The 27,433-nt window shown below is 42.9% G+C and overlaps 1 protein-coding gene across 1 annotated transcript in view; it reads right to left on the reverse strand.

Annotated features, from left to right (window-relative positions):
• Positions 1 to 27,433, reverse strand: part of LOC147677780 (fatty acyl-CoA hydrolase precursor, medium chain-like) — a 223,154-nt gene that overhangs the window by 54,336 nt on the left and 141,385 nt on the right. The window contains exons 8-10 of the mRNA XM_086945439.1: positions 16,458 to 16,562; positions 10,064 to 10,204; positions 7,714 to 7,800 (exon numbers count right to left, since the gene is read on the reverse strand). Coding sequence (XP_086801565.1) covers positions 7,714 to 7,800; positions 10,064 to 10,204; positions 16,458 to 16,562 — 333 coding nt within the window. The remainder of the gene's footprint in view (positions 1 to 7,713; positions 7,801 to 10,063; positions 10,205 to 16,457; positions 16,563 to 27,433) is intronic.

Below are 27,433 nucleotides of genomic sequence, written 5' to 3' on the forward strand. Positions count from 1 at the left end.
TTTATTTTCTATGGGTGTTGTCCACATCCATTCAATACCAAAGCACTGCCTAGTCTAATGGAGTCCACCCCAAAGCTATCACTGCGCTTGTACAGGGACATCTCACGTATCATTTATAATTACACCAAACCCAACGTTAGCATTCCACTACACAGTGCCCTCTCACACAACATGTGGTATCAGCATATGACCAATGTGGGCTCCAAGAAAGCAACCAGGTTATGTTATGTCTAATTTACAGTAGGCACAGACAGGCTTTACATATCCCAGGAGATAGCCCCCGAAAAAGCAAAATGCCTTCTTCACCTATACCTATGTAGTATTTGGGCCAAAATGCAATCCAACAGGGGAAAACCCCATAGAGTAGTAGTAAATCTGGCCAGATACAAGATTGTACCTTTTCACCCAGCATAGTAACATTCATACTGAGCTTGATAGGATACACAGGAGAGGCACCGTAGGGGTGTTTGATTCTGAGACTTTCTAAGAAAAGAGATCATTGGGCGTAGCAAAACGACCTCATCTATGTATGTACATCTCCGCTCCTGCTTCCATCTGTGGTACAAGGGGCTCTTAGTATTTCTGGGGCTGTCTTCTTTAATAACAAATGGACCCCAGGCATTGAGTTTCAATCTAGGGCCATCAACCTCAATGATACAAAGGGGAATGAGTCTTGTAGGGGAGGTTTGGACCACAGCATAAATACCCCATGTCAGAAAATATGGGATACTGAGGGAAATAGATATACCTGAATAGAAGGGAAGGGGCAACCCTTAAATGTGCAAAATCTTAAATTGTATTCCTTGTGTGTCTGAGGTAAAGAAACCATTTCACTGAGAACAAATGATAACTGTGGTGCAATATTGCAAGTTCCGTACATGCAATGGGTACCCTCTACCGTGATGGATATGTATTGGCAAGGCAGCGAGCTTACTTACACTCATATTTTTACCGAATGGCTTGGCCTCTGCTCTCTTGTCACCATACACACCCTGAACCTTGCATTGCGGGTGTGTAAGCCATAGTTAGCACTGGTAACCTTTGTTTTTTCAGTGAATATTAACTGAAAAAAACAAAGGTTATAGGAATGTTATAGTTAAGCTCAGATTTCACTCATACAAAACCAGTGAAATTCAGCAGTTATAGTTAGCTTATCTAACTATACCTTATGCCCCCGCAATGCACAGCTTATGACCTCAAATATTACATCACTCATGACATGGTCAGTGACATCACTCATGATATCTCAAATGTCATCACTGATGACATCATCCACAGAAGCACTCACATACCCACTCACACCTCTATACAACCTTACATACACCCACTCACTTACTCACACAGGCACTCAAATACCCATTCACAGACCCATAAAAGTACTCACACAACCACTCACTCATCCAAAGAGCCACTCCGATTCCCACTCACATATCCTGCCACTCACATAAGCACTCACTTACCCATACAGCTACCCATACAGCTACTTATACAACCAGTCACTTACCCATATAGCTATACACTCTCTCAACAGCTACGTACAAACCCACATAGTCACCTATACAGCTACTCACACACCCACTCACTCACCCAGCCATACAGCCTCTCAAAACAGCCAGTCACTCACCCATACAAGCATTCACAGACTCACTCACATACCCACACAGCCACTTACATACCCATTCACATATCCATACAAGTACTCCCACATCCGCTAACTCACCCATGCAGCCTTTCACACAGACATCCCTCTCCAATTCAGCCACTCACACACCAATTCACTTAACCATACATCAACTCAAACATCCACTCCTTCACCCGTAAAGCCATTTACACACCCAGTCACTCAATTATAAAGCTTTTCAGATACCCACTCTGTCGCCCATAAAGTCACTCACACACCCACTCAATCACCAATAGAGCAGCTCATAAAGTCACTAACTCACCCACACAGCTACTCGTACACCCACTTATATACCCACACAATCACTCATACACCTATTCACTCACCAACACATGTATTCTCACACTCATACAACTACTCACACATCCACTCACACACCCCTACAGCTATCCAGACACTAAGTCACACACAGATATAAACAATCTGACAGCATCCCACATAATATATCTTAGAAGTAGTATCGCTCATTGGTAATACATGTAGTATACTAGTTTAACTTTTGTTGTAGCTTAGTAGATATTTTTTTTTAATTCTTACACTAACTGGATGATGTCAGCAGTGATGCCATCAGTGATGTCACTGACCATGTCATAAGTGATGTAATATGTGCAGTCATTTGTATTGCATTACGGTGGCATAAGTTATAGTCGGCTCAGGTAACTACAACTGCTGAATTTCTATGGCTTTGTATGAGTGAAATATGAGCCTAACTATAGCGTTCCTGTAACCTTTGGTTTATTCGGTGAATAGATATATTACTTTCTGGCAGTCACCAGCAGGCAGTTATAGTTAGGACCTATTTTCCATATGAAGGGTGTAGTTTTGTTTTGACAATATCTTTGGCGCCGCTTGATGAATCTTCACAAAATTTTCAAAACTAATACGACGCTCAGGTCCTCTACAGTGTTCAAAGTTTCAGGGTGTTTTATCAAGCAGTTGCTGGCAAAAAAGAAGGGGTCCCTATAGACATTTTCCCCATGTTAATTCCCATAGGGATTTTGACCACGACTACAGCCCGAACAGCTGGACGGAATTACACCTAATTCTGCAGAACACTAACTATTGATCCACAAATCATGCTTTCTGTGATTTGGTGTAAATCCATGCAGTAGTTTTAGAGATATTAAACAAAAAAAAACTTGTACCTGTGGGAGCGCGGATCCTCTGCAGATCCAGCTGCGAGGACTCCGCGGACTCGTGCGCCAAACAAAAGTTCTGATTGGCTTGCTGCACCTTCACAAAAAAGTTGTGATCTTCATTTTATTAATCAGGAATGGACCCCAGGGCTGAAAAGTTGCATGCACTGTGATAGAAGGGGTCAGGTAAGAGGTGTCCAGACCCCTTGTGGGTGTTAAAAATGAGGGGTAACCATGTGTACTGGGCAGTAAAATTTCTCGAAGTTTTTTTATTGTCATGCGCGAGATTCATATAGCCATCACAGGGCTTAGCACTGCTCCCCTATAAATCCACAAACCTAGCTGCAATGTACATAGGGGCTGCATTTACAAACTAAATTGGGCTTCTTTGCAGGAAACGTGGAAAGGGTTAAAGAAAGACTGACCATTTAGAAGTGGGATGACAAGAAAGAAACTTGGAAGGAAGCCTGTGATTTGTTAAAGAGAGCAGCACTAATAACACATACTGAGGGTAGACATTTTTCATGCTTTTCTACCGAGAAAAGAGGTGCTTGGTAGGAGTTCTGACTGGAGATTTGGAATGAAAACAGATGTCACCAGACAGTAATAAAACTGGGAGAACAGCAAATAACTTTTACAGGTATGTTAATTAGGTTATAGTATATAAGATTATATTAGATAAAACATTGTGCGTGTATGCAAGCTGAAAAAATGTGTACTTTCTAGACACTATGTTAGAAGGGACAATAAAAGAATGCTTAGATGAGAATATTAAGTAAAATTAAAGTGATCAGGAAAGGAGACGAGGAGTTGCTACACTGAAATAATATACATTTTACTCTGCTAGTATAAATGAAGGTGCTTGAAATTAGATGCTGTTGTTTGCTTATAGTATGTATATTAATGATGCGTAATTCACACACACTCGCACAATCAGTCAGGCAGTCACTTACATATCCAGTTACACTCCCACAAAAGCACCTATGTACCCACCACTAACATAGCTAGACAGTGACAGCTACACTAGTTCATCCTTAGAGCCTAGGAGGATGTGTGCAGAATGCAATCTGACCCACAAGAAGCGTTATAGAGGGCTTCTTCCGCACTCTTTTTAAAAATTTTGTTTTATTTGGAGATAGTTCATAAATTGCTAATAAAAAAGACATCAAAAGGAATGAATACATTTATTCCACAAGCAGCATGCCACATAATAAGAAACAATATTTATGACCATATACTATAAAAACCAGAGCAATTATAAAGTGCAATCATTCTCATCAATAATTATACATTATGTTTTAACAATGTTCTAAACGTTTATCCGTACGACATCGTAGCGACCCCAAACTAATTTTTAACATGAGTTCTCCCAGAGAGCCTTAATCCTCTTATAGGAGCCCGCTCTTAGAGCATGCTTTCTTTCATGCTCCTTAATCTTATTTGTTTTATTTAATAACGGTGTAAAAGTTGGAATATCCACTGATCACCACCTCTGCAGGATCAACGACCGAGCCGTCAGGACCAAGATAAATATCCGTTTTTTTTAGTTGCTTTTAAATCTGTGGAATATCCTAAAACCATTGTCTGAAGATCTAATATCTGTGGGACTTTCAGTGTGCCCTGGCAATATTTGCTCTACCAGAAACCATCTAATTTCAAGCACCCACAGATAATATGGGTCCAGCTACCCCCTCCCTCTAAATTACATTGAAAACAGTTGGATGAGATCTGTGGATTAATTTTCTGCAAAACGTCCAGAGTACGGTATTCTTCAGCACTCTTGAGGGGCCTCAAAGGGTAGTGGGTTTCGGAAGAAGAGAGAGGAGTGGAGAAATGAGTGCGTAGAGTCTTCAGAGGAGAGGGAATTCCGCATAGAGAGACTTCTCTAGTGGATACAGGACAGAAAGTACAGTCTCCTCCCAAATCCAATCCTCTGAGGACATCAAGGACAGACAGGCTGAGTGGGACCTGAGGTCACAGCTGGCCCAGCTGGGTGCAGAGGAAAGAAAAGGTGAGGCAAAGAGAACCTTGGAGTAGTAAAGGATCTTGCTGGCTGGAGTGTCAAGGAGGCACACTTGAATGTTAAATAGCTGTTAGAGTCTAGCAAAAAAGGTGAGAGCACCACTACTGTGTCTAGTGTAGAAGAAAAAGTTAATAAATGTAAAGACTTTGTGCCTGACTTTAAGGAGGGGTTTGATATAGACACATTATTTCTAGCACACGATGTAGCTGGAGGGGTACAGATGATCTCTTAGGAGGATTGGACAGAAACCTTTAGAGTCATATTCGTGCTGATGAGAGAGACACCATCCTTGCTCTAGAGTATGGGAAGAGGTTGAGGAATCCCACTATAAAAGAGGTCCTTGCATTAAAGTCACTGATGCACATGCTGCCTCTGTAATAAAGCTGTCCATATCATGTCATACTGAATATTAAAAGGAGAGACTGTTACAACTGAAAAACGACTACATACTCTATTTTACGTGGATTACAGTGAACATACAAGTGTGTGCTTCTGTGCCTTTTCTGCAATTTGTCTGTACTGTGGAGACAGCACGGGAAAACTCACCCAAGGTGGCTGGGTGCCGCCTTCACGTTAGCACCACAATTGGACTGCCTATGGTTTATCCTGATCAATAGCCTTCTTGGAAGTTGCTTTAAGAACAGAAACTAAGGATTTAACTCTGGATACTATATTTTGATGTGCGTACAAATGGCATAGCCACTATTTTTCTTGTTGTCCAAAAGAGGTCCTTGTTAGCAAGTATGAATTAACCCCAGAGGAGTGCAGATTGAAATTGGGTGTACGTCAGAAACTGTATCACAACTGCTGGGAGAATCCTAAGGGATAGTTTTGAAGTGTTTGTTAAAAGTAATGTCAATGGCTTCACGCTAGCCTGGCTAATGAGGGATGGTGCCCTGAAACCGGTCCCTGGATGCTTGGTTCCAGACCTGGGAGGATCCGGCTAGGCAGATCGGGATGGACTGTTCCCATGAGGAGCTGGGTCAAGACTGATTTGAATATGGCTGGGTCCAAACTGGAAAGGTGTAATGAGCAAAAAAACAATGTTTAATTGGGGGTGAATGTTTGATTCATTCATCATTCCCTCCATCAGTTGTTGTCACAGCATGGAAATCAAGCTGTGTCAGCTGTATGCATAAACAAAGGTAGCTGCAAACTTATAACCCAACTTCCATGCCAATGTGTGCTAAATTTACAAGCTATCAGCAAGTCTAAGTCTACCAGAAAGTTTCAAAATGGTTGAGGACATGGATCTTCTTCTACCTGATGCTGCAGTCCGCAAAGAAGAAATAACTTAAAGGTGATGGAGTGACCATGTTTTTTAAGGGATTCAGTACAACAGTACACCTTGTACACATAATAAGGATATTGCAAGTCACCTTGGAGTTCCATAACCTTATCATGGATCTCGACTTTCAGCCTAGTTTCTCTACATGGTTTACCCAGATGTAATAGGCAACTTGTAACACACAACTAGTCGCCTATTATAAAGGAATGACATCAGAATTCAACTGTAATAACTTATTATAGCTGAGTTTTGATATCACAGTGCCTACTGACTGAGCCAGCAGCTGAGGAGAAAGGCAGGTCAGGCCACAATGCATTACTAAAGCAGCTGTTTAAAGAAAAATTAAACATTGCTTTTCTTTCTCCTGCACTGTTTGTGGAGTCTACAGTGACAAGCAGAAAGGTGATATTTATGGCAGCATGTTTATTGTTTGCATTCTTTAGGTAGTTATAATAAGTTAGAATTCTTCTGTATCATTCTGCCCATTACAAGCTCTTGCAGCTTTTTTAAAAACGATTTGCATTAAACGGAGTGTAATATCTTTATGCAACAAATATCTAATATCTTTATGGATGTGTTTACTTTTGTACTAGAGATTCTATTTTTATTCTTCATATTTACATACATGATCTGCCTTTCATATGAAAGAGCTACACACCAAGGATGTAAGTGGTTTGTGTGAAACGTGATGGTGTAACCATATATTTTATGGGGTAAAATGAACACAGACATGCATGATAAGGATTTTGCAAGTCATCTCGGAGTTCCAAAACCTTATAAAGGAACTCAGCCTTGAGCCTCAGTCCTATATTTGGTGAAAGAACACTTTAGTGACTTGCAATTGCCTTATAATGAACTGCAATGAGTAATTTATCCTCTATATAAGCTTGCCATTTCTTATGTCTAGATTAGTCCTTATGATAGATTTGTAAAATATATTATTATTTTTTTTACTTCTCAAAATAATGCAGAGGATCCACTGTACATAAATTACTCTCCTCGGTCTTTGGCAGGTCTTTCGTAATCTCCATTGTTGTGCAAGTCCATGAGCTACACAGTGGGAGGATTGATGAAAAAATCGCCTTTTTTCCAAATGTAAGCTATAGGTCTCTGAAGGGCTGAAGCAAAACTCAGCAGGGGTCACAAGGTTGCACACATCTTTTGCCTTGCTTTAGCTCAGCTCTCACTGGTGCATGGTGTCGCTGATTTCCAATTACTGTTATGAACAGGAAGTTAAACTGATGTGGAAACACTTCTCTATTTCACAAACGGTCTTGCGCAAATCAAATTCAAGGCCACAAAGAGTAATTGAATAGCAACACTATGCAGAATAATAAGCTACACTGTTGTGTAGGATGCTTTTCACTGGCCTAGTTCATAGTTCTAATAACTGCAGAGAATTTTGTTGTAATTTAATAGAAATGTACATTGGTGGTTCAGCAGCTAGAATGAGTGGCACTTCTCAAAGATCAATTTTGCAAGCAACACTTTTTATTTTATTGGCTAAAATCATATTCCTTCAAATCAGTAGCCATAATTCCTTTAAGATAAAACAATGTAGTATGTTATATAATAAGTCTCATACCATTCCAGGAATAAACATCTGTGTTAAAGAGTTCACTGTTTCTCTGTCAAATCCTTCCTTCAAGATAGTTTGGGGTATATTCATCGTCTGCATACAACAAAGAAACAAAATATTATAATAATGATGATGCTAATAAAAACAACACGTTTTTGTACTTTTATTGAGATCTTGTCAAAGCACTATACATTATGTATTTTTATTTAAAAAGTTCCTAATACACAATCTAAATTACTACTCATTGTATCAAGGATAAAAAGGTTGACTTGCATGTTATAAAAATGTCAGCCATTGATGCCAAATTACTGTGATTTTGCTTATAACAATGTTAGAAAATGTATATTTTTGGCATGATTACCCCCACTTTTTTAGATTGATGCTGCTGTGTTTTTTGTTCTGTGAGCTGGGACTCTGCTAGCCGGGCCTCAGTGCATGTGACCTGACCCCTAAAACATGTTGTATTTGCAAAATACCTTACTGGCACATTTCACTTACCTATAAGTCCCTAATTTATGGCACCCGATGATTGTACCAAGGGTGTGTAAGTTAAATGTCACAAGTGGACGGCAGCACTTATTGTGTCACCACTAAAGTGAGAAAGTAAAACATGCGTCCAGGCCTGCACTGCAGCCTGTCAGTGCAGTTTTCAAACTGCCATTTCAACCTTTCAAAATAAACTTTTTTTATAAGCCTAAACCTTCTTTCTTCTTTTCTAATATTTAGAAGTTACTCCTAAAGTAGGCCATAAATGTCTTGGGCAGGGTGGATGGTATCTAAAAGTAGGATGTGTATGAATGAGCTTCACCGAATGCCTATCCTGTCACAGGCAGATGTAGCTCACACCTGGGCCTACCACACTCTTGTCCTTTTAGCCAGGAAGGCTCCAAACCTGGAGGGAGGATGACAGCTGTCCATAATTGGTTTAGGGGTGCCCTTCACCTGCAGGCTGGCACTGGCCATAAAAGTGGCATCCCTGGATACCTCCCTCAGAACATTACTAGACATGTTGAAAATAGAAGAGTGACTGCAACTGCTTGCTGCTGTTGAGACCAGTGAGGAGAACCGTAACAGCTGAACCTGTCCCCAGTTTTACCCAAATCACATTATTTCACTCAACAATCTACACAACCACAAACAAAATCACCAACCAAATAGCAATGAAATAATAAGTATTACATTAATAAATACAATTAGATGTGTCCGTTTGTTTGCTCTAGTGGTCCAATAATTGCTGTGTACAAATGCCCTCTTGCTAGACAATCTCCCCTTCAGTCGCACCTGAGAGAAGTCAATATTAACAGATCATACATTTGTTTGGAACTAAGTCAAGGTGTTAACATAGAAGGGAACCGTGTTGTGGAATGTTGGGGAATACTCATCAAGTCTCTACTTTGTGGGTGTTCTCTGTCTTCACAAATGACCACACCCCTCCCCTTCCCCTATTAACATAAATGTTCCCACCTGCAACTCTAAACATAAGGCCCCATGTACAAAGTCTTTTTGCAGTTGCAAATCTTACAATTTGCAAACTCACACTGTCTGTGACTGCAAAGGAATTTTTACAATATACTAAAATCCCGTTTATGGTTTGAAAAAGCCTGTCTGAACTGCATGAGTGGCTTTGAGACTCATTTCCAATTGCAATTAATAGAAACATGAAAGGGACGGCCCCTCCTAATTGCGATTCTCAATTAAATTTATCAGTAGCCTGTGACCACAATTGAAGTTGCAAACCACTGAAAATGCACAGGCTCCTCAAATGGGGAGGTAACTCATTTACAAAATATAAGCTGTCCCAATTAGACAACTTCTCATTTTGGAGCTGTTGAGTGGTCCTTGGGGAGAAGGCCGATGTTTTCCCAAATGAGAGGCAATTGGTTCTCCTAAAACACCATCTGTTTCTTCAAGGAACATGAACTGATTTAAAAAAACATGCTTCACGTTTAAAAGAGATGGCGGTCTGCTGTCCGTTGCAGGCCGCCATCCTTTAGTTCGTAGCCAATTGAAGAGGGTCAAAAATAGCGACTTGCCTAATTGTTATAATTTAGGAAGGTCATTCTCTGATGCCCTTTGATTGCATATTTTTTGACATGGCATTTTAGCACTGAGAACACATGGCAACATGATCAGCAGGTAACAAAAGGTCAGTGCTAAATTAGTGCCCACTATTTGTGACCTGGGGGGAGCTTTGTGGTATTTTTTTGTTTGGCCCACAACACCTTATTAATATTTTTTCTAAAAAAAAAATTGGTTTGGTTATAAAATAGAAACTAAATGTTCAGTGACCACACAGACAGTAATTATCTTGTAAATATGTATTGAAGTAGTGAAGGAAGTATAAAACTATTCTTACAATGGGTACGATCCATCCCATCTCATGGGTGTTGACTCCAATTAGATATGGGACGGGGTTGGACATCAGTTCAGACAGCATCTCATCCGGGTTCTTCGGGAAAAACACCCCATCTGTCACAGCTGGGGCCATCTGAAATTTCTAGGAGGGCATACGAATCATATTTAAAGAAAAATAAAATAATATTTGCAAACATTACAATCATACATTTGCCATGTATACGGAATGCATTTGTCATGCACAAGGAACGCATATGGTGGGGTCTTTCCCACCCCGATCATAAGCAGCATTTCTCAATTCTCTTCCATCCCATGCCCAGACACACAAAACATAACAACTGCATTTACTTCATATGTATAAATTAATGTATGTAACTTAGGTATTTACACATTGAATGCATGTAAAATAAATGTTTTTATTCTAAAATTGAAAATTCATTGGGGAAAACATTCTAACTCCCTATACACATAAAGAATACCATACATCCTATAGCATATGATGAAACAAGCATTGCGTAATATAGACTTTGCTGCTTATCTAGATACCTTTACAACCTACTGCTGGGAACAAATGTAGCATTCGAAGCACACAATACATACAAATATTTTGCTACCTCAAATGAGTAAAAATAAACATTGAAACACCTTTGCTCATACTGGTAAGTTACCCTTTTCTTTCTGTACTAAGAGACCTACTTTAAGTGTATTGAGTTTGAAGTGCAAAAGGTTACTTGAAATTTCAGAGTTCAGCAAATATATTTATGTAACGGAATATCCAACATAACCTCTAATAAACCTCATCTAAATGTGGGCAGCCTCCTGAGACTGCGTGAACAGAAAAGTACAGCTCTGCTCCACCAGGGTCTTTAAGTGAGATTCAACAAGAAACGAGACAACTGAAAAGTTTGCATGTCAGAAAATCGACTTAAAAAATGTCGGCCTACAAAAACATCAACTCCGTATATTGATGATACACAAATTTTCAACATACGTGAATGTTAGGAACAGTTAATCTATGCTTGCCTTCTACATCTAGTGGTCGTCGATATTCCAGAGTCAATAGTTTTTTGTAAGACAATATGGAACATTTGACATTTTGGTACTTCAGCAGGGTTAACTACAGATAAAAATAAATCCTGAAATAAATGATGCAACTGGAAAGAACGATCTAGATTAAATAAAAACCTTTATCTGGTGAGAGAGGTGATTTTTATCAGTGCATTTCAAAGGCGAATATGGTTCTAACATTAAAGTGTACCTTGACTTTTATGTTATATGTTATAATTTTGTTAAGCGCTCAGCTGCCCCCGCGAAGAGGCGTCCCGGCGCTGTTAGTCTAATTGTACAGATTAAACAGAAGCTGGCCAAAGAAATCACAGTCCCTAAGACAATGGAAAGAGAAAGGTCTTAATGGCTTTCCGGAAGGTTAATGTGTCCTCTATACCACGGATAGAGACTGGCAGGGAGTTCCACAACTTAGCTGCCATGAGCCGAAATGAACGGCCCCCGGCACGGCACAGTTTAATCCTAGGTATGATTACCAGATGTTGTCCCAATGAGCGCAAACTACGTTGGGGAATGTACGAGGTTAGAAGAGGCCGCAGCAGCTCAGGACTTTTACATTTCAAGATTTTAAACGCCATACAGAGTGCTTTAAACTGGATCCGTGCACCAATCGGAAGCCAGTGTAAGCCTCTGATTGTGGCTCTAGCAGAGCATCTGCGGGGAAGTCCGACCAGTGCTCTAGCTGCCGAGTTTTGGACTTGTTGGAGTCACAGGATCATGGCTTTGTTTGCGCCCAGGAGCAGCACGCTCGCATAGTCCAGGCGCGATAAAATCGTAGCCTGGACAATAAGCTGCCGAACTGGGGCATTGAAGAACTTCAGGATGGGGTGGAGACCTCTCAACAGGGCCACGCAGGTCGCAGCCACCTTCTTCATGTGGGTCTGAAAATTGAGAGCCGCATCCATCCACACTCCCAAGTTCTTAACCACTTTTAAAACAGAAAGGCATCACTCCACAGGCATTATATAGAGAGTGGTGATAGGCTCTCTTGAAGGGCATTCTACATGCAATACATGGACTCATGAAGGGTTTTAAAAATGAGAAAGAATTCCAGTTTCTCTCTTTTTACATGACAATAGCCTTCAAGAATTACTGCATCAGCAATGAACAATAAATGGTTCTCCATGATACTTTGAGACTAAGATCAATTCAAGGAGGCCCAGAGTTACACATAGTTCCTGCAATGCAGAGCAGCTCCTGAACTGCATTGCATGAAAAGGAGATCAGAACTGTGCCATACCTGCAAAGAAATGGGGTATCCTGCCCGCTCCATGCACTGGTGCACTTTGTGCAACCTTGTGCCAACTCTGACACACGTGAGGCTATTTCCTCCATATATATGTGATGCGGAATGCAGCACAGATGCAAAGAGGAAAATACTAGGAGAAATAAAAATATTCTCCTCCTTATTCCAGCCTCAGACAGGCACGGGATTTTGGCATAAATCCATCTCAATAAGAATTTGTTAACATGAATGTATGTCAAACCCATGAGTTGATGCACGGGAATGCCTATACAACACACATGGAATGCCTCCCTGATGCAAAGTGGCGCATGGTAGTGCATCGTTCTGCGTTGCATTACTTTGAGTTACAAACAAACCCAAATTGTGATTTGAGTTGGTTTGTTAATCCTAACAGAAGGTAATAAATTAATAATTAATAAATTATTAAACCAATGCAACCCAGACACAAAGGCCAAGATTTAACAAGCCTTTGCATTTTGCTTGCGTCACACAAGGTGATACAAGGACAATGCAGTGGCATTAGTAATATTTACAGAGTCATGCCTGGGACAATTTGCACATCTTTGTGTCACTTTGTAACGAAATGTAAGGCAACACAGCTGCTTGCGCTTTGTTATGTTACATTTCAACCTGGGATGCATTCCGTGGGTGGAGCATGGGCATTCCCATGCATCCACCCATGGATTTTGGCGCATTCTTAGATTTACTAAAGCTAGTAAACCTGGGAATGCATCAAAAAGCTTTGCCTTCCCCAGTGAGGCGAAACGAGGAGAAAAATCGTTATTTCTCCTCATTACTTCCTCTTTCTGTGCGTGATGCATTCTGCTTCACACATAGAAGGCGGAGTATGCCTTTAACCTTTTCCATGCTGATGACGAGCTGAGCTCGTCATGAGGCACGGTGTTCTGGTGCTCATGACGAGCTCAGCACGTCATGGGCCGTGGAACGCTCAGGTGCGGGGAGAATTCCCCTGCTGTGCTGAGCGTTCCACGGAAACCAATGCACCTGTGACGAGCTGAGCTCGTCATGCACACAGGAGCACTGTAGCTCATGACGAGCTCAGCTCGTCATGAGCATGGGAGCGCTGTGCGCGCCCCCCTCACCCCCAGCACAGCGGGGGAATTACCCCCGCAGCGAAGGGGTTAAGGATTGCTTATGTGCAAGAAAGTGTTCCTTACAGCAAAAAAAAAACAATACTGTCCGTAACACCCCTTCCCCCTACTATGTTGCAAGGATGCCTCCATTGGTGCTAGGAATCAGACAGTGTGCCAGCGCAAGGAGAGAGCAGAAGTGCTTTATATCTTTTAACTGGTTGCGTGTTTCTTTCGGCCAACGGCTGTTGCGAACACTACCTTCGTAGTGCTGCGCAAGTCCGTTGGCCACGCCAACTCATCAAAGCCGACGCAGCGGAATTGCCGCCGCACTAAACGGGTTAAATATGGAGCATTTCAGTGCAATGAGGCACATAAACTTTGCCTGCTGCCCTTCACTGCATGAAAGATTAGTAAATATGCTCCAAAGTTTTTGTAAATCTGTCCCCTGGAGTCACCTCTTATATGGGGCACAAACTCCTAACTGCTTTTTTCGCCATTATGCTTGCAGCTGTGCCTGCACCTCCCAACTGCCTCTTTTCCTTCTGTAGTACAACTTAACATATTGGGCTCTCCTCAGGGATAGGTTCACACCTTAGTTGCTGTGCTACCTGAAGGCAGATACATAACATTGTTCAGTGGACTTTTTTTTCAATCGTGCAGCAAGGAGAAAAAAATGATTGAATACGTTTCATTTTGATGGGATTTTGATTAAAAAAATTAATGTAGAAAGTTCATATTTTTTTTCAATGACTGAAACATGCCAAATTTACATTTTATCCAATGGGCAAGACAGTAATTATACATAACCGTGTGTGCCAAATAATACGGCATTTCCAATACAATTATATTATTTTTGACTAATTATTGTGCAAATCTATCCATGTGGAGAATCCCTTATGTTACGATGTTCCATGGCCAGATTCTCTTAGGGCTACACAGGCCTTGCCCTCTGTTTCCTATGCATCTGTGAAATGACAAAGATGGCACTACAAATGTATTTAGTCTTACTGCTTCACCATGCAAATGAAGGCATGCCCCTTGTGATGGTGCAGTCACAAGGCGTGCACCAGCAAAATCCATAATACAAAAACCGGCCCTTTTTACAATACCATATTGACCCTGGGGCATAAGAAGCAAGCACAAATGGCCATTATGCCATGGGGGTACTGTGTTAAATTTGTCACTAAATGGCTAAGCCTCACCAACCTGAAATCCAAGACGTGGAAATTTCCCACAACTGAGACACCACATAATGTAGAGAATTACATTTATTTCTGAAATTAAGGAAATACATTTTTTGTGTTTAATTTGTTTGTGTGTGTGTGTGTTTCAATGTTATTAAACTTTCCTTTCCTATCCTTGCATAGTTATTATGGGCCTGTGTTAGCTTATCTACATTTCCTCATGCATTATTTCGGAAATATTATTTTGTACTTCGTTATCTGCTTGCCAGTCTATATTCTGTGAGCGGAATTATCCTATGTGTGACCTTTTTATGGATATGTGGGTTTTACATGTAAAAGTAGATAAGAAAAAGTTATTAAATGTGACTGTTCTCTCCGACAATTTTAAAATGTATTGGTGCTACTTCTAAAGGGCCCCTAGTTGATTTCTTAACCATAACTCTTTAAAGGAGGCTGGAACTCCCTATCACAAAAGAGGAAGTTAAACATACTAACAAGAAGAATCTTTAGGGGAAAAACATTTCAGATATACCTAAAAAGCTCATAAACGTTGCAAGTGAGGTAGCGGGAATGTATTGCAACAGTATAATGGAGAAGCGCTATGCAGAAATGAGGACCAACAAAGTTTGTATTGAGCAACTCATTTCATAAAGTAATTGCTTCGCAGTCTGCATAATTCAACAGAATATAGCATAGGTGAGAAGCCCCATGCCTAACTTGAATGCACCAAAGGTATAATTGAGAAGAACCAAAGAATTAATTGAGGGTTTACTGGCACACACAGAAAGCACAATGCGCTTAATTATCGGCACAACAAGAACTGGCAAAGCAAATCGGTCTTGCCTCTCATATGAGGGTGAGATCTATCTGTTTTTTCAAAGTTTATCTGCCTTGACCTGAGGTATTGTCAGATTCACTGCAGGATGGTTGTTCATGTGGGCATGTAGACACATGGGCAGTCATTTTGGAATGAATTTACTTGTAGTACCTGTTCTTGGTGCCGGGAAACCTCCGGGTAGCTGTGCGCTCTATAAACTTAAATATAATTATAATAATAGTATGGCCACGGTTCATTCTAAAAATTCGCGGCGACACCCTTGGCAATCTTGAAATATTTTTTTGAACACACACAAAAAAAAAATACATTTTAAGATGGTTGCCCGCACATGTGCATGCATGTTCATGCTCAGTGGCCATTTTGCAGTACTCTTCGCCATACTTTTTTTTTTATTAGTCTAATGTTTCAAGAGAGCCAGTGGTCATTTTCGAACTGCAAATCAAAAAATAAAGTGTGCACATGATGTCATGTAGATGGTGAGAAGCCAACATCCTGATACCAGTGTGAATTACCCAAGCCCTAGCAAAACAATAACAAAGAAGAAGAAAAAGAATACAAAACAATTAAGTAATCATATACAATAAACTATTTGACTTGACTTGAATACAAAACAAAGAGGCTGATGGAAAGTGTGTGCAGGAACTTGTCAGACCCTATGTGCGCTCCTGGAGGGCTAAAAGCAAACTGAAAAATGTTGTCTCCTCACATAAGCATTTGAAGGATCCAACTCATACAATCAAAAAGGGTTCCAAGAAGACATCCTCCTGGCATTGTAGAATATGGAAGAAACCCATTGAATAAAGCGAAGTGAGACAAGCATGAAGACCAACCAATCATGACCAAAGGGATCTCATGATTTGTCCACTTGTTTTAAAGTTATACTGAGCTCAAAAACAAAACATGAATGACATCACTATATCTTCCATTATGAAAGATCTGTGTTCAGTCACACGCACAGGAGAAATTACCTTATCCAAAATGGGTTGTAGAATTTCCTCTGCGGTTTTTTTTCTCATACAACTTACAACTGCAGCAGAATCAGCCGAGTCACAGCCAGTCGAGTTGGCAATCACCTGCAGGTGTTGACAGAAAGAAATATAATGAATTTGTTTTTAACATAAATGTTTCCATGTGACCACTGAATTATCTCACCATAAAGAGACAAAAAAATGTGTTCCATTTTCAAAAGTGTCACAAGTGTTAACGAAGCCCCCAAATAGCAGAAAAATGAAGTCTATTGACAAGTGATCCTCTTTCGTTTCTAGATGATCTGAAACGTCACAGTTCAACGGATGAATCTTAGTTTTTCTTTAGGTAATAACGCATAGCTATCAGAATATTTACGGCCACATGCATCAACCTATTTAGGAAGTGCAAACGGTGCGAATCGGTAAAATCGGCCGTTTGCGATTCCTAAATAGGTTTTTGGGATGCATCAAACATTTTTGGGAAAATCGCTATTTTTAGCGAATTCCTAAAATGCGATTGCTTTTAAGGAATCGCAAATTTGCATGATTGCTTTTAACATTGCGAATTCGCAATTAGGGGGTGCTAATTACCACGAGGGTGAACCTCGTGGTAATTTGTGAAAAAGTATTACAATGCTCAAATTAGCATTTTAAACACTGTCATGTTACAGACACACATGTCCTTAGGACATGTGTGTGTGAAAAATGCACTTTAAAATACATTTCAGGGGTGCGGGGGGGGGTCCTTTGGACCCCCCCCCTGCACCCATGGAATGCATTAACATTTTGCGAATCGCTAATTAAAATTCGCAAATTGTCAATGCCTTCCCATTGATTCCTATGGGCCTTTTGGCCCATAGGAATCAGTGGGAATTGCAAAATCGCAAATTAGAATTCGCATAATATTTGCGATTCGGTAAAAATTGCGATTTTAACCGAATCGCAAAAATTATGCGAATAAACTGATGCATCCCGTTTTGCGATTCCTTATTTGCGATTCCCTAATTATCGCAAATAAGGAATCGCAAAACCTTACATTGATGCATGTGGACATTAGTGTGTGCCAATTATAATTCCAACATTTAGAGCTTTCATTGAGATAGTAGCAATTTTCTTTGCCCTTTTCATGAAAATGTCCCTTGGGTGCTGTACATCGAATACTCACACTATTTTAGTAAAATTGGAAATGTTATAATGTGCTCTCTTCTGAACGTATTTAAGTATTATTAAGTATCAAACGGGCCAATATTGAGTTGCACGGTACAGAAAGTGAGTTGCACAGTCCTGGAGACATTGGAATACCAGGGGCCATAGTATACATACAGCGCACTTGCACTTTCCCTGTTTGCACTACAGCACACCTTCGAAAAGATGCACAGTGTGCAAACAGAAATAGTGTGACATATAAGAAAGAATGCGCTCCCCCAGAGCAGTTGCGAACACGCGCTGGTCTGGGGTCAGCACATTCAAGAGAATTATGGAGCAGTTGTTGAAAAGCAGCTTCGTGTTTCACAGTGCAGGCGGCAACCTGCCTGCATTTTCAAGTGGGAATTAGAGATCCCCTTGCAGGCGGGTGCAATGAGTGACTGCACCCACCTAGAGAGGGGTGGCTAGGGGAGCCATTGAACCCCCCCTGTTAACTTCCCAGAGGGCTGCCCTTTGGAGGCGTGCTCAAATTGCGCTATGTTTATGTGACACACTTTCAGTGCGCCTTATAAAGGCATGTTTACCTCTGCATCCACGCTATATTCCCAACCTGGGTACAGAGGCAAAGTGATTCCCTCATTTGCATGGGCCACACCCATATCCAAAAAAAGGAATACCCTCTCATGATAGTGCTAATGCATGTGTAGCACCAGCACTATCAGTATTAAAGAAGAGGGCGCACAAGCATCTCCAGCCATTGTGTCCTGGGGGCACACAAAGCGGTTGCACATGCCTGTTGTGCCCTCGGGCACAATGTATAATATGGGCCCCAGGTCCTGAATTACAGTTTGCGGCCACTATTTCCACACCTGTGCTGCAGAGTTCTGACATTCAGAACCTAAATTGGAAATATCATGCAGATCTCAGAGTTACCACTCATTCCCGGATGTGAGACCCATGAATCCAGCCCTGTTTCAGCACCAAGTTTAGAACTAATTCACGTAGGTGGAAAATATGCATGGAAAGCATTTGGTTTTACTGCTAGTTCTGCGGGTGCTGTCTGATGCAGAGATATCGCTCAGCACACCTTATGAATGATTGAGTGGTTCAAGGCTACTACTGTGGAGCACGACTTTAATACTGCTATAATTTCAGGTTTGTAGTTAAATGTAGGCTAGTACTTATCTTTTGAATGGTGGATGCTTGCGTAAGCTCTTAACAATTCTTCAATAATTTCCTTGAGTTACTTTGTTCAGTTTTTTTAAATTTGTCAGCCTAGTGGCCAAAAAGTAGGAACACAGGTGATTAAGCATTTGATTTTCGAACTGTGTGGAAATATCAACAAATGTTTGTCTGTCTGTTAATTTGAACTCTATTTATGGCAGCTCTTTGGCTTTGGGACTGCGGTACTTTTCTTGCTATATAGTTCGTGGGAGTCGATGTGGAACTATTTGTGACAGCTTTTCTATTGTAGACAGCATGTACTCTGTCTATTCATCTGGAAGGTTGTAAGGAAGCACTTGACAGCTTGCGATGAGGGAAACGTTAACATTTATCTCATTTTTTATTTCATTTGATTATGCTTTATAGTGGCCCCTGAAGAAGGGACTTCCCGTCCCGAAATGCATAGGGCATCACATGAATAGAATGGAGCTACATAGAAGGCAAATGTATTCATTCATCATATGTATTCGTTTTTGCGTTTTGTAATTTATGTTTCTGTTTGTATACTTATGGAATCAAATTCAACTCATACAGAAGATCAGTAATAATGTAATATATGGATTATGAATAATGAAAATCCGAAAAGAAACATTGTTTGATTACGTGGTTAATTTAAAGCAATTTGTGAGCAAAAGTTGATGGTAATAAGTTAAGGCACATAGCTGTGCACACAGTTATTTAGGCTCCTGTTTACCTGAACGAATACGTTTAAGAGTTCTAATAGTGTCATAATGAAGTCTGTTGAGACTTTATGTGGTTGTGTCCTTGAGTCAAGTGTTATGGATATTGTCTCCATCCCCTCTTCTAGGGGAATATTAGTGTACAGGGACTCAACATCAAAGGTACATGGGATGCTGGATTTAGAGTCAAAAGGTTCATGTTCAATTGTATTTACCATGTCCATGGTGTCCTTTGTATAATAGGGTGTAGTGAGCACAAAATCTTTAATGAAGTGATCAACAGATTTTCCAAGAGGTTCTAATATGAAGCTACAGCCGGAGACTATTGGGTGGCCTGGAGGGGTGTTCATATCTTTAATTACCTTGGGGAGAGTATATATAACAGGTGTCCTAGGTGATTTATGATTCAAAAATAGGCATTCATTTGTTGACAGGAAGCCTTCTACTTTGCCTGTTTCAATAAGGTTAGAGATACTTCTTTGTATGCCTTTTGTAGGATCTGCAATATGTCTGACGTAGTGATCAGTGTTAGATAGTTGTCTGTGGATCTCTGCTTTGTAGCTAGCAATATCCTGTATAACCACACCTCCACCCTTATCAGCTGGCTTGATAACAATCAAGTGATTCTGTTTGAGACTGGTCAATGTGTGTTTTTCTGTGATGAGAAGATTGTATGAAAAAAGTTATGTTTGTTTTCCATGTTCTGTCATTTCTTTCACAATTAGTCTTTCAAATGTATGTATTTCTGGAGTTATACAACTATATGGGGGTTGAATGTACATGGCTGTCAGAATTGAGTATTATATGAGCTGAGGAGATATAGATTGTCCCTAAAGTATGCATCTAGACAAATCTTTTGAAAAACCCTTAGTATTTGGTTTGATGTTTGGGAAAATGAGTTCTTGCAGGGTGGGGTAGTTTTTTCCTGTTTTCTTTCTAAGCTGCAATGGCTTTCTGTGTTGCTCTGAATATTTATTACAATGACTGAATATATGATCCTACTTCAGGCTGCTATATAAATCATTTGCTTTCTCTACGTAATATTTAAAAAAAATTCTGAAAGGGACCTTTTGTTCCTTTGTAAATAGCTTCAGCCATGGTGCCTGTCACATCCTTGGTTTCTCTTGTCGATAATATACACTGCCTCTGATATGAATCTAGGCTGTCCCTCTGTGGAGGACGTTGCCCTCCTCTTGCCCGCAGGTGTGCTTGCACCTGGGCAAGGTGGTAAATTAGGTATGCAGAAGGTGTAAACCTCCAGGAAGGCTGTTCATACCTCCTGGATGAGCAGCATGAGCTGTGCACCTAAAATAGAATTCTGAAATCTTTAGGATGTCATAGTAGTGGATTCTAGTTAGAAAAGGTGACTTACTCCCCCGGGTGTGGTCACATTTGGGGCGTATTAACCCCAGGAACTAGCTGATTATTGGCTACTATTGACATATGAAATTCCATAAGTCCCTCAAAACCTGGCTATTTTGAGCCTATCCCCCCTGGCGGTTTCCCTCTCTCTTCATTCTTTTGCTTTCCGAGTACAGGCTAGCGCTATGAGACCTCAGGGTGACTTACCACCCCTAAATCTAGGTTTAAGTGTCCCCTTCCTGACACTAAAACCTCAGAACTGAACAACGTACTTCAAGGAATGAGCAAGAGGAGACTTGTGTCGCCGACAACCAGATTTTGCCAGTGCACCAAAATAAAAGAGGTATACTGTGTCCCTGAGGCAACAGACTTGGAATTGAGTCAACTAACCTTCTAGTTGGATAAAAATCAGTACTCCCTGGCATATGCGCCACCTTAGGAGTCAAAAGCACCTTCAGTCTCCCTTGGACTAGTGGGACTAGTCCCCTGCAACCTGCAGGTAAAATGATGCTCAGGAACCAAGAGATTGCTGGCCATCAGGCCCTACGAGCTATCGGCGAAATCCAGATGGTGTAGTGCATTGTCTGAGCTGTAATCCAGCTTTCCCTGAAGGTTCAAGCTGCTACCTCACTCCCCTGGACCTCCAGATGTCAAAGTTACTTTTCTCTAATTTTCTTGTAGCCAAGGTTTGTTGCTCACCAGCCCGGTAACCGACCCTTTCGCTCGATGCTGCACTGAGAGGGCGTTCCACAACACCTGTGACTGACATTGAAAACGACCCGCTCTTATATTTTTGCATTTTCTTTTCCTCAGTACAGTCCCAGCGGTAAAACGCTGCTTTACCACAGGTCCTGTTCAGCACCAAGACAACCAGAAGAACTCTACACCCGGACTCCACAGGCTAGGTAAAATTGAACTGACTGTTGGAGCCTGGTCCTGGGACCCGTACATCCTTTACCCTGCAAAGGTACAAGGCAACTGGATACTTAAGTGTCACTAGTAGTTTTTAATCATTGACATCTATGATAAATCATCACAGTATTTTACTGCTTGATTTTATATTGCTTTGAAAAATAAATAATTCCAGATATCGGCATGCTATTTTGTTCCTTTTGGTGTCTAAATTAAGATAAAAATATACTCTATTTTTTTTAATTGTGTCGGATTTCAGTTGAGCCGTGCCAAATACTTATGAACCATAAGGGTACTATAAAATGCTTAACACATGTTTCCCTAGTAAAACCTGACTGCTCAATCAATCAATCAATCAGAACAAGGGCACTACTCACCAGTGCGGGTCTCAAGGTGCTGGGGGGGGAGGGATGCTGCTACTGCTGGAATAGCCAGGTCTTGAGTAGTCTCCTGAAGGTTAGTAGGTCCTGGGTCTGCCGTTGGAGGGTGGGGAGGGTGTTCCAGGACTTGGCGGCGAGGTGGGAGAATGATCTGCCGCCGGAGGGCTCTCTTCAGATGTAGGGGACGGTGGCGAGGGCGAGGTCGGCGGAGCGGAGCTGGTGGTTGGGGGTGTAGAAGGAGGGTTGTCTGTGGAGGTATGCTGGTCCGGTGTTGTTTAGTGCCTTGTGTGCGTGGGTGAGGAGCTTGAAGGTGATCCTCTTGTTGATGGGAAGTCAGTGCAGGTCTCTCAGGTTGGCTGTGATGTGGCTGCAGCAAGGGATGTCGGGGATCAAGCATGCAGAGGCGTTCTGTATGCGCTATAATTATTTCAGGAGTTTGGCCGAGGCTCCAGTGTAGAGGGTGTTTCCGTAGTCCAACCTGCTGCTGCTGACGAGGGCATGGGTGATGTTCTTCTTGTTTCGGTGGGGATCCACCTGTAGAATTTGTGGTGCATGCGGAGGGTGTTGAAGCAGGAGGACGAGACGGCGTTGCCTTGCTTGGTCATGGAGAGTGTTGAGTTGAGGATGAAACCCAGGTTGCGTGCGTGGTCGGTGGGTGTTGGTGCTGCTCCCAGTGCGGACGGCCACCAGGAGTCATCCTGGGCCGAGGGGGTGGAAGAGAGGATGAGGACTTCCGTCTTGTTCAAGTTCAGTTTCAGACGGCTGATCTTTATCCATTCGGCAACGGATTTCATTCCTTCATGGAGGTTGGTTTTGGAGGTGAGGGGGTCCTTTGTGAGGGAGAGGATCAGCTGGGTGTTGTCGGCGTAAGAGATGATGTTGAGGTTGTGAAGTCGGGCGACGTGGGCGAGCAGTGCCATGTAGATTTTGAACAATGTTATGTTAAGGGATTATCCTTGGGGTACGCCGCAGATGATCTTGGTGGCTTCAGATCGGAAAGGGGGGAGGCGGACGCTCTGGGTTCTGCCGGAGAGGAGGGAGGTGGTCCATTCCAGCACCTTGTCTCGGATCCCTGCATCATGGAGGCATGTGCGTAGGGTGCAGTGGCAGACTGTGTCGAAGGTGGCTGATAGGTCCAGAAGGATGAGGGCCGCGATTTCACTGTTGTCCAGCAGGGCCCTGATGTCATTGGTGGTGGCAATGAGGACAGTTTCGGTACTGTGGTTGCTGCGGAACACGGACAGGGAGGGGTCCAGGATGCTGTACTCCTCGAGGTAGGGGGTCAGCTGTCTGTTGACGGTCTTCTCAATGACCTTCGCAAGGAACGGGAGCAGGGAGATGGGTCGAAAGTTCTGGAGGTTCTTCGGGTTAGCCTTGGGTTTTTTGAACGGGGCGTTTATCTCGGCGTGCTTCCAGCTCTCCGGGAAGGTCACGGTCTCAAAGGAGACGTTGATGGCCTTGCGGAGATAGGGTGCGATGGTGGCGCTGGCTTTGTTGAAGATGTGGTGTGGGCATGGGTCTGACGGAGTGCCGGAGTGGATGATGTTCATGATCTTGATGGTGTCGTTGTCGCTTAAGTTGATCCAGGTGGGCAGGGGATCGATGTGAATGGTGGTCGTGAGGTCAGAGGTCTTGGTGGCTGTGGGGTGGTCAGGTTGTTGAAGATTTCGTGGATGTCTGCGATCTTGCGATGGAAGAAGGTGGCAAAGGTAGTCGCACAGGTCTTGCAATGGTGGGATGTCGTTGGTGTTGGAGCTGGGGTTGGAGAGTTCCTTCACAATGTTTAAGAGCTCTTTGCTGTTGTGTGCGTTGCTGTCTAGGCAGTCTTTGAAGGAGGCCCTTTTGGCGGATCTGATGAGGTGATGGCGTAGTCATCGATCCACTGTCTGAAGATATGGGCGGCGGTGTTGGCATCGGTGGGGTCGACGGGTGGGCTTCGGGCTAGGGTGGTGTTTAGCTGGTATTCGGTGACTTTGCTCCAGCAGCGGCGAGGGATTTGTTGAGTGTAGTGGTGCGTGGTGCGTGGTGGGTTTCCAGAAGGTGAAGTGGATGCAGCGATGGTAGGTCCATTGGAGTTCGGTGGTGTGGCTGAAGGAGACATGGGGGTCTGTGGAGTAGATGGGGTCAAGCGTGTGGCTGGCAGAGTGTGTGGGTGTTGTGTTGAGCTGTCTGAGTCCGAGGTTGGTGAGGTTGTCAATCAGGGTGGTGGATTTGGTGTCGTTGTTGTTCTCGAGGTGGAAGTCCAGGTCCCCGAGGAGGATGTGGTCTGTGGAGGCACACGCGTGCGTACTGGCGAAGTCGGCGATGGAGTTGCTGAACTGTGGCCATGGTCCGGGGGGTCTGTAGATTGATTGATTGATTGATAGATGAGGGTTACTCTGAGTGTGGTGTTGAGATCGGTGTGGATATGGACGTGCAGGTGTTTGGAGGTGCTGAGAGTGTCGTCGGTGCTGGTCGAGACCCTGAGGGTGTTCCTGTGGACGAAGGCGATTCCTCCTCCTGTTCCGTTGGTGTGGTCCCTTCGGGTGATCTTGTAGCCATCAGGGATGGTGATGTTGGGTGCCGAGGAGGAGTTCATCCATGTCTCCGTCAGGAAGGCGACGTCTGGGGAGGTGGAGTCGAGTAGGTCCCAGAGTTTGATGCTGTGTTAGCGGGCAGAGGGGGTGTTGAGTAGAATGCATCTGAGGTGATTGCGAATTTTCATGGTGGGTTGATTGACTGATCGGATGCTGGTGAAACTGCAATTCTGGCAGGAGAAAGGTCCTTGGGTGTGCTTTGGGGTGACCAGCAAGCAGGTGTGTGACCGTCCAGTGTTGAGTGCGTGGAGGGTGCTGGCATCGAAGTGGTGACGGGCGTTGTGCGCTCACGGGGGCCAAGGGGTCTGGCATGGGTACGGACAAGGCGCAGGTGGGCGCCATATAAGGGGAGGTGGAAGGGAGGTGCAGCTGGGAGGCGGGAGCAGGACAACGAATGGATGAGCAGGGGTGTGGGGCCACAGGGGACGCAGCAGTGCGAGAAATGAGCAGGATATAGAAGGCAAGAAGGGGGACAAAATGGTGCAGATAACAGAAATTAGGCAACAACCACTAAAACACAATAAGGGCAAAGGCACAAATAAAAAAAATACAATGTGGCACAACGTGCAAGAATTACAAAAGGGCAAACGCAGTATGAGAGGAGGGGCGGCAAACTTACAGCAGCTGCAGCAGCGGGCTGGAGGGCACAGACACACAGGTGGTGCTGTGCGGCTTGGGGAGCGACCTAACCTGTAAACAGGGTCAGGGGTCTCTCTTTGCCATGCTTCCAGGACTGAGCCTGGGACTTATTAGTGTGAATCCAAGGACCATTTTTGGGGTATTTTGATAATATTACATGGTTAGGCCACCAAGCCTTACCACATAATATTCCACTTTTCTGCACTGGTGATTTTGCAGTGGGGATCCTGTACCTGTGTTTTGCAGTACCACTTGGTGATTCTTTATTGTGCATGAGAAATCCACTAACATTGTCTGTAATATCAAAAAGTACATTTTTCTGAATTTTTATGGAAATTGGTTTTCTAGGGCCCAGTGTAGATCCCTATTCCAATAGAACAATTAAAAAAATTCTAGTTAAGTTAGGATAAGGTTTTAAACTTTTTGGTAAGATTTTAAAAAGCTCCCAACTTCCAATCAAAGTGTTAGGCAAAATAGAGGCTGTTAAGGTTCTTGACTTGTCAGACATCCCAGTTTTGAGGATCATGGATCTAAGGGTGCTGGGCAAAACAAGGGGTGTTAGCTACAAAAAGACAGCTAGAAAGGAGGGCCTGGAGAAGCTCCTCAGCTCCTCTGAGACAGAGAGATTAGAGAGGGAGTCCCATGTCCCAGAACCAGAACCCGAAGAGGATGAGGCTAAATACTGAGCCCCAATTAAGAATGATCGGGAGGATGGTGAGGAACATAGCCCTACATGTTTGCCCAAGCCCCCTTTCCAAGTGGGAAGTGATAGGTGACACTCTAGCTTCTCCCCAATGGCAGGAGGGTAGGATCCCTTGAGGACAAGCTTGATCAAATCTCCTTGTATGAAAGAAGGCTTGAACTTGAGGAAAGGAGTCTAGCCCTTGAGGTAAGAAAGGTTAAGCTGTGCCTGAGGCCCGAAGGTGATGACACCAATAATAGTACCAGGAAGAGTGAGGAATCATTTGAGCTAAAGATCCCCAAAGGGATTGTCCCCAAGTTAAGTGATGGTGTTGACTTAGACAAATAGTTGGCAGCCTTTGAGAGGGCTTGCAAGATGAGAATAATAGGTCATCAACATTGGGACTCTCTACTTTGGGAGTTGTTCACAGAAAAGGGAAGAGATAGACTTCAGACTCTTCACGAGTCCTATAAGCATATGAAGGAGACATTCACAGAAGGGTTTGGACTCACCACAGAAGAATATAGATTGAAGTTTAGGAACACCCATGAAGGCCAGAACCAGGCAATGACGGTGGTCTCATATGATGGGCTTTATAATGAGATTATGAAGGAGCACATTTTGATAAACTATACCTTAGACAAGTTACACAAGCATCTGCTAGATTAATCTCTTTCAAGTCCCCGATAGCTGGCTAAGAAAGCTGGCAAGTGGGTAAGGAGAACTGTACCCAAGAAATCCCAGATGACTCCAGAAAGGGGGATAAGACCCACAAAAAGCAAAGGTGGGAGAAGGTAAGCCCTCCAAAGCGACTCCCTCAAGACCCCAGAACTCTAAAAAACGAGGAGAATAAAACCCTGCGAACTCTGGCAAGCAAAGGTCGAGTGACCCAGGGCCCAAAAAACTATTGGCGTACTAGCTGTGTTTTGACTGCTAGCAGTCAGGTCACTACAAAGGTGATCCAGCCTGTTCCAAATAGGTGGTTTACACGTGTCTGTCCACTGTAGCAATAGGGGAGGACACCTCAAATGAGGAGGTCCTCTTAGCATTTAACGGGGAGAAGGGTCCAGGTGGTAAACTGGTGATCCCTGAGGGTGGTAGTTGACACTTTCATTCCATTCAGGTGAATGGGATTCCTTCCAATGGCCTAAGAGACACATGTGCCAGTCATACCATAATGGTTGACAGGATGGTGTCCCCAGATCAGTATGTGCAAGGGGAAACACGAAGAGCAAGGGAAGTCCCAGGGGAGGTCATTGCTAGTCCTGTAGCCATAAAACCCCTAGAAAGGGAGGGTATCCTCAGAAGGCATAGGGTGGTAGTTAATCCTGACTTCCCCTAGGTTGTATCCTAGACAATGATGATATGGTATTGT

The sequence above is a fragment of the Lissotriton vulgaris genome, chromosome 12 (genome assembly GCF_964263255.1).
Source record: "Lissotriton vulgaris chromosome 12, aLisVul1.2, whole genome shotgun sequence".
Classification (NCBI taxonomy): Eukaryota; Metazoa; Chordata; class Amphibia; order Caudata; family Salamandridae; genus Lissotriton; species Lissotriton vulgaris.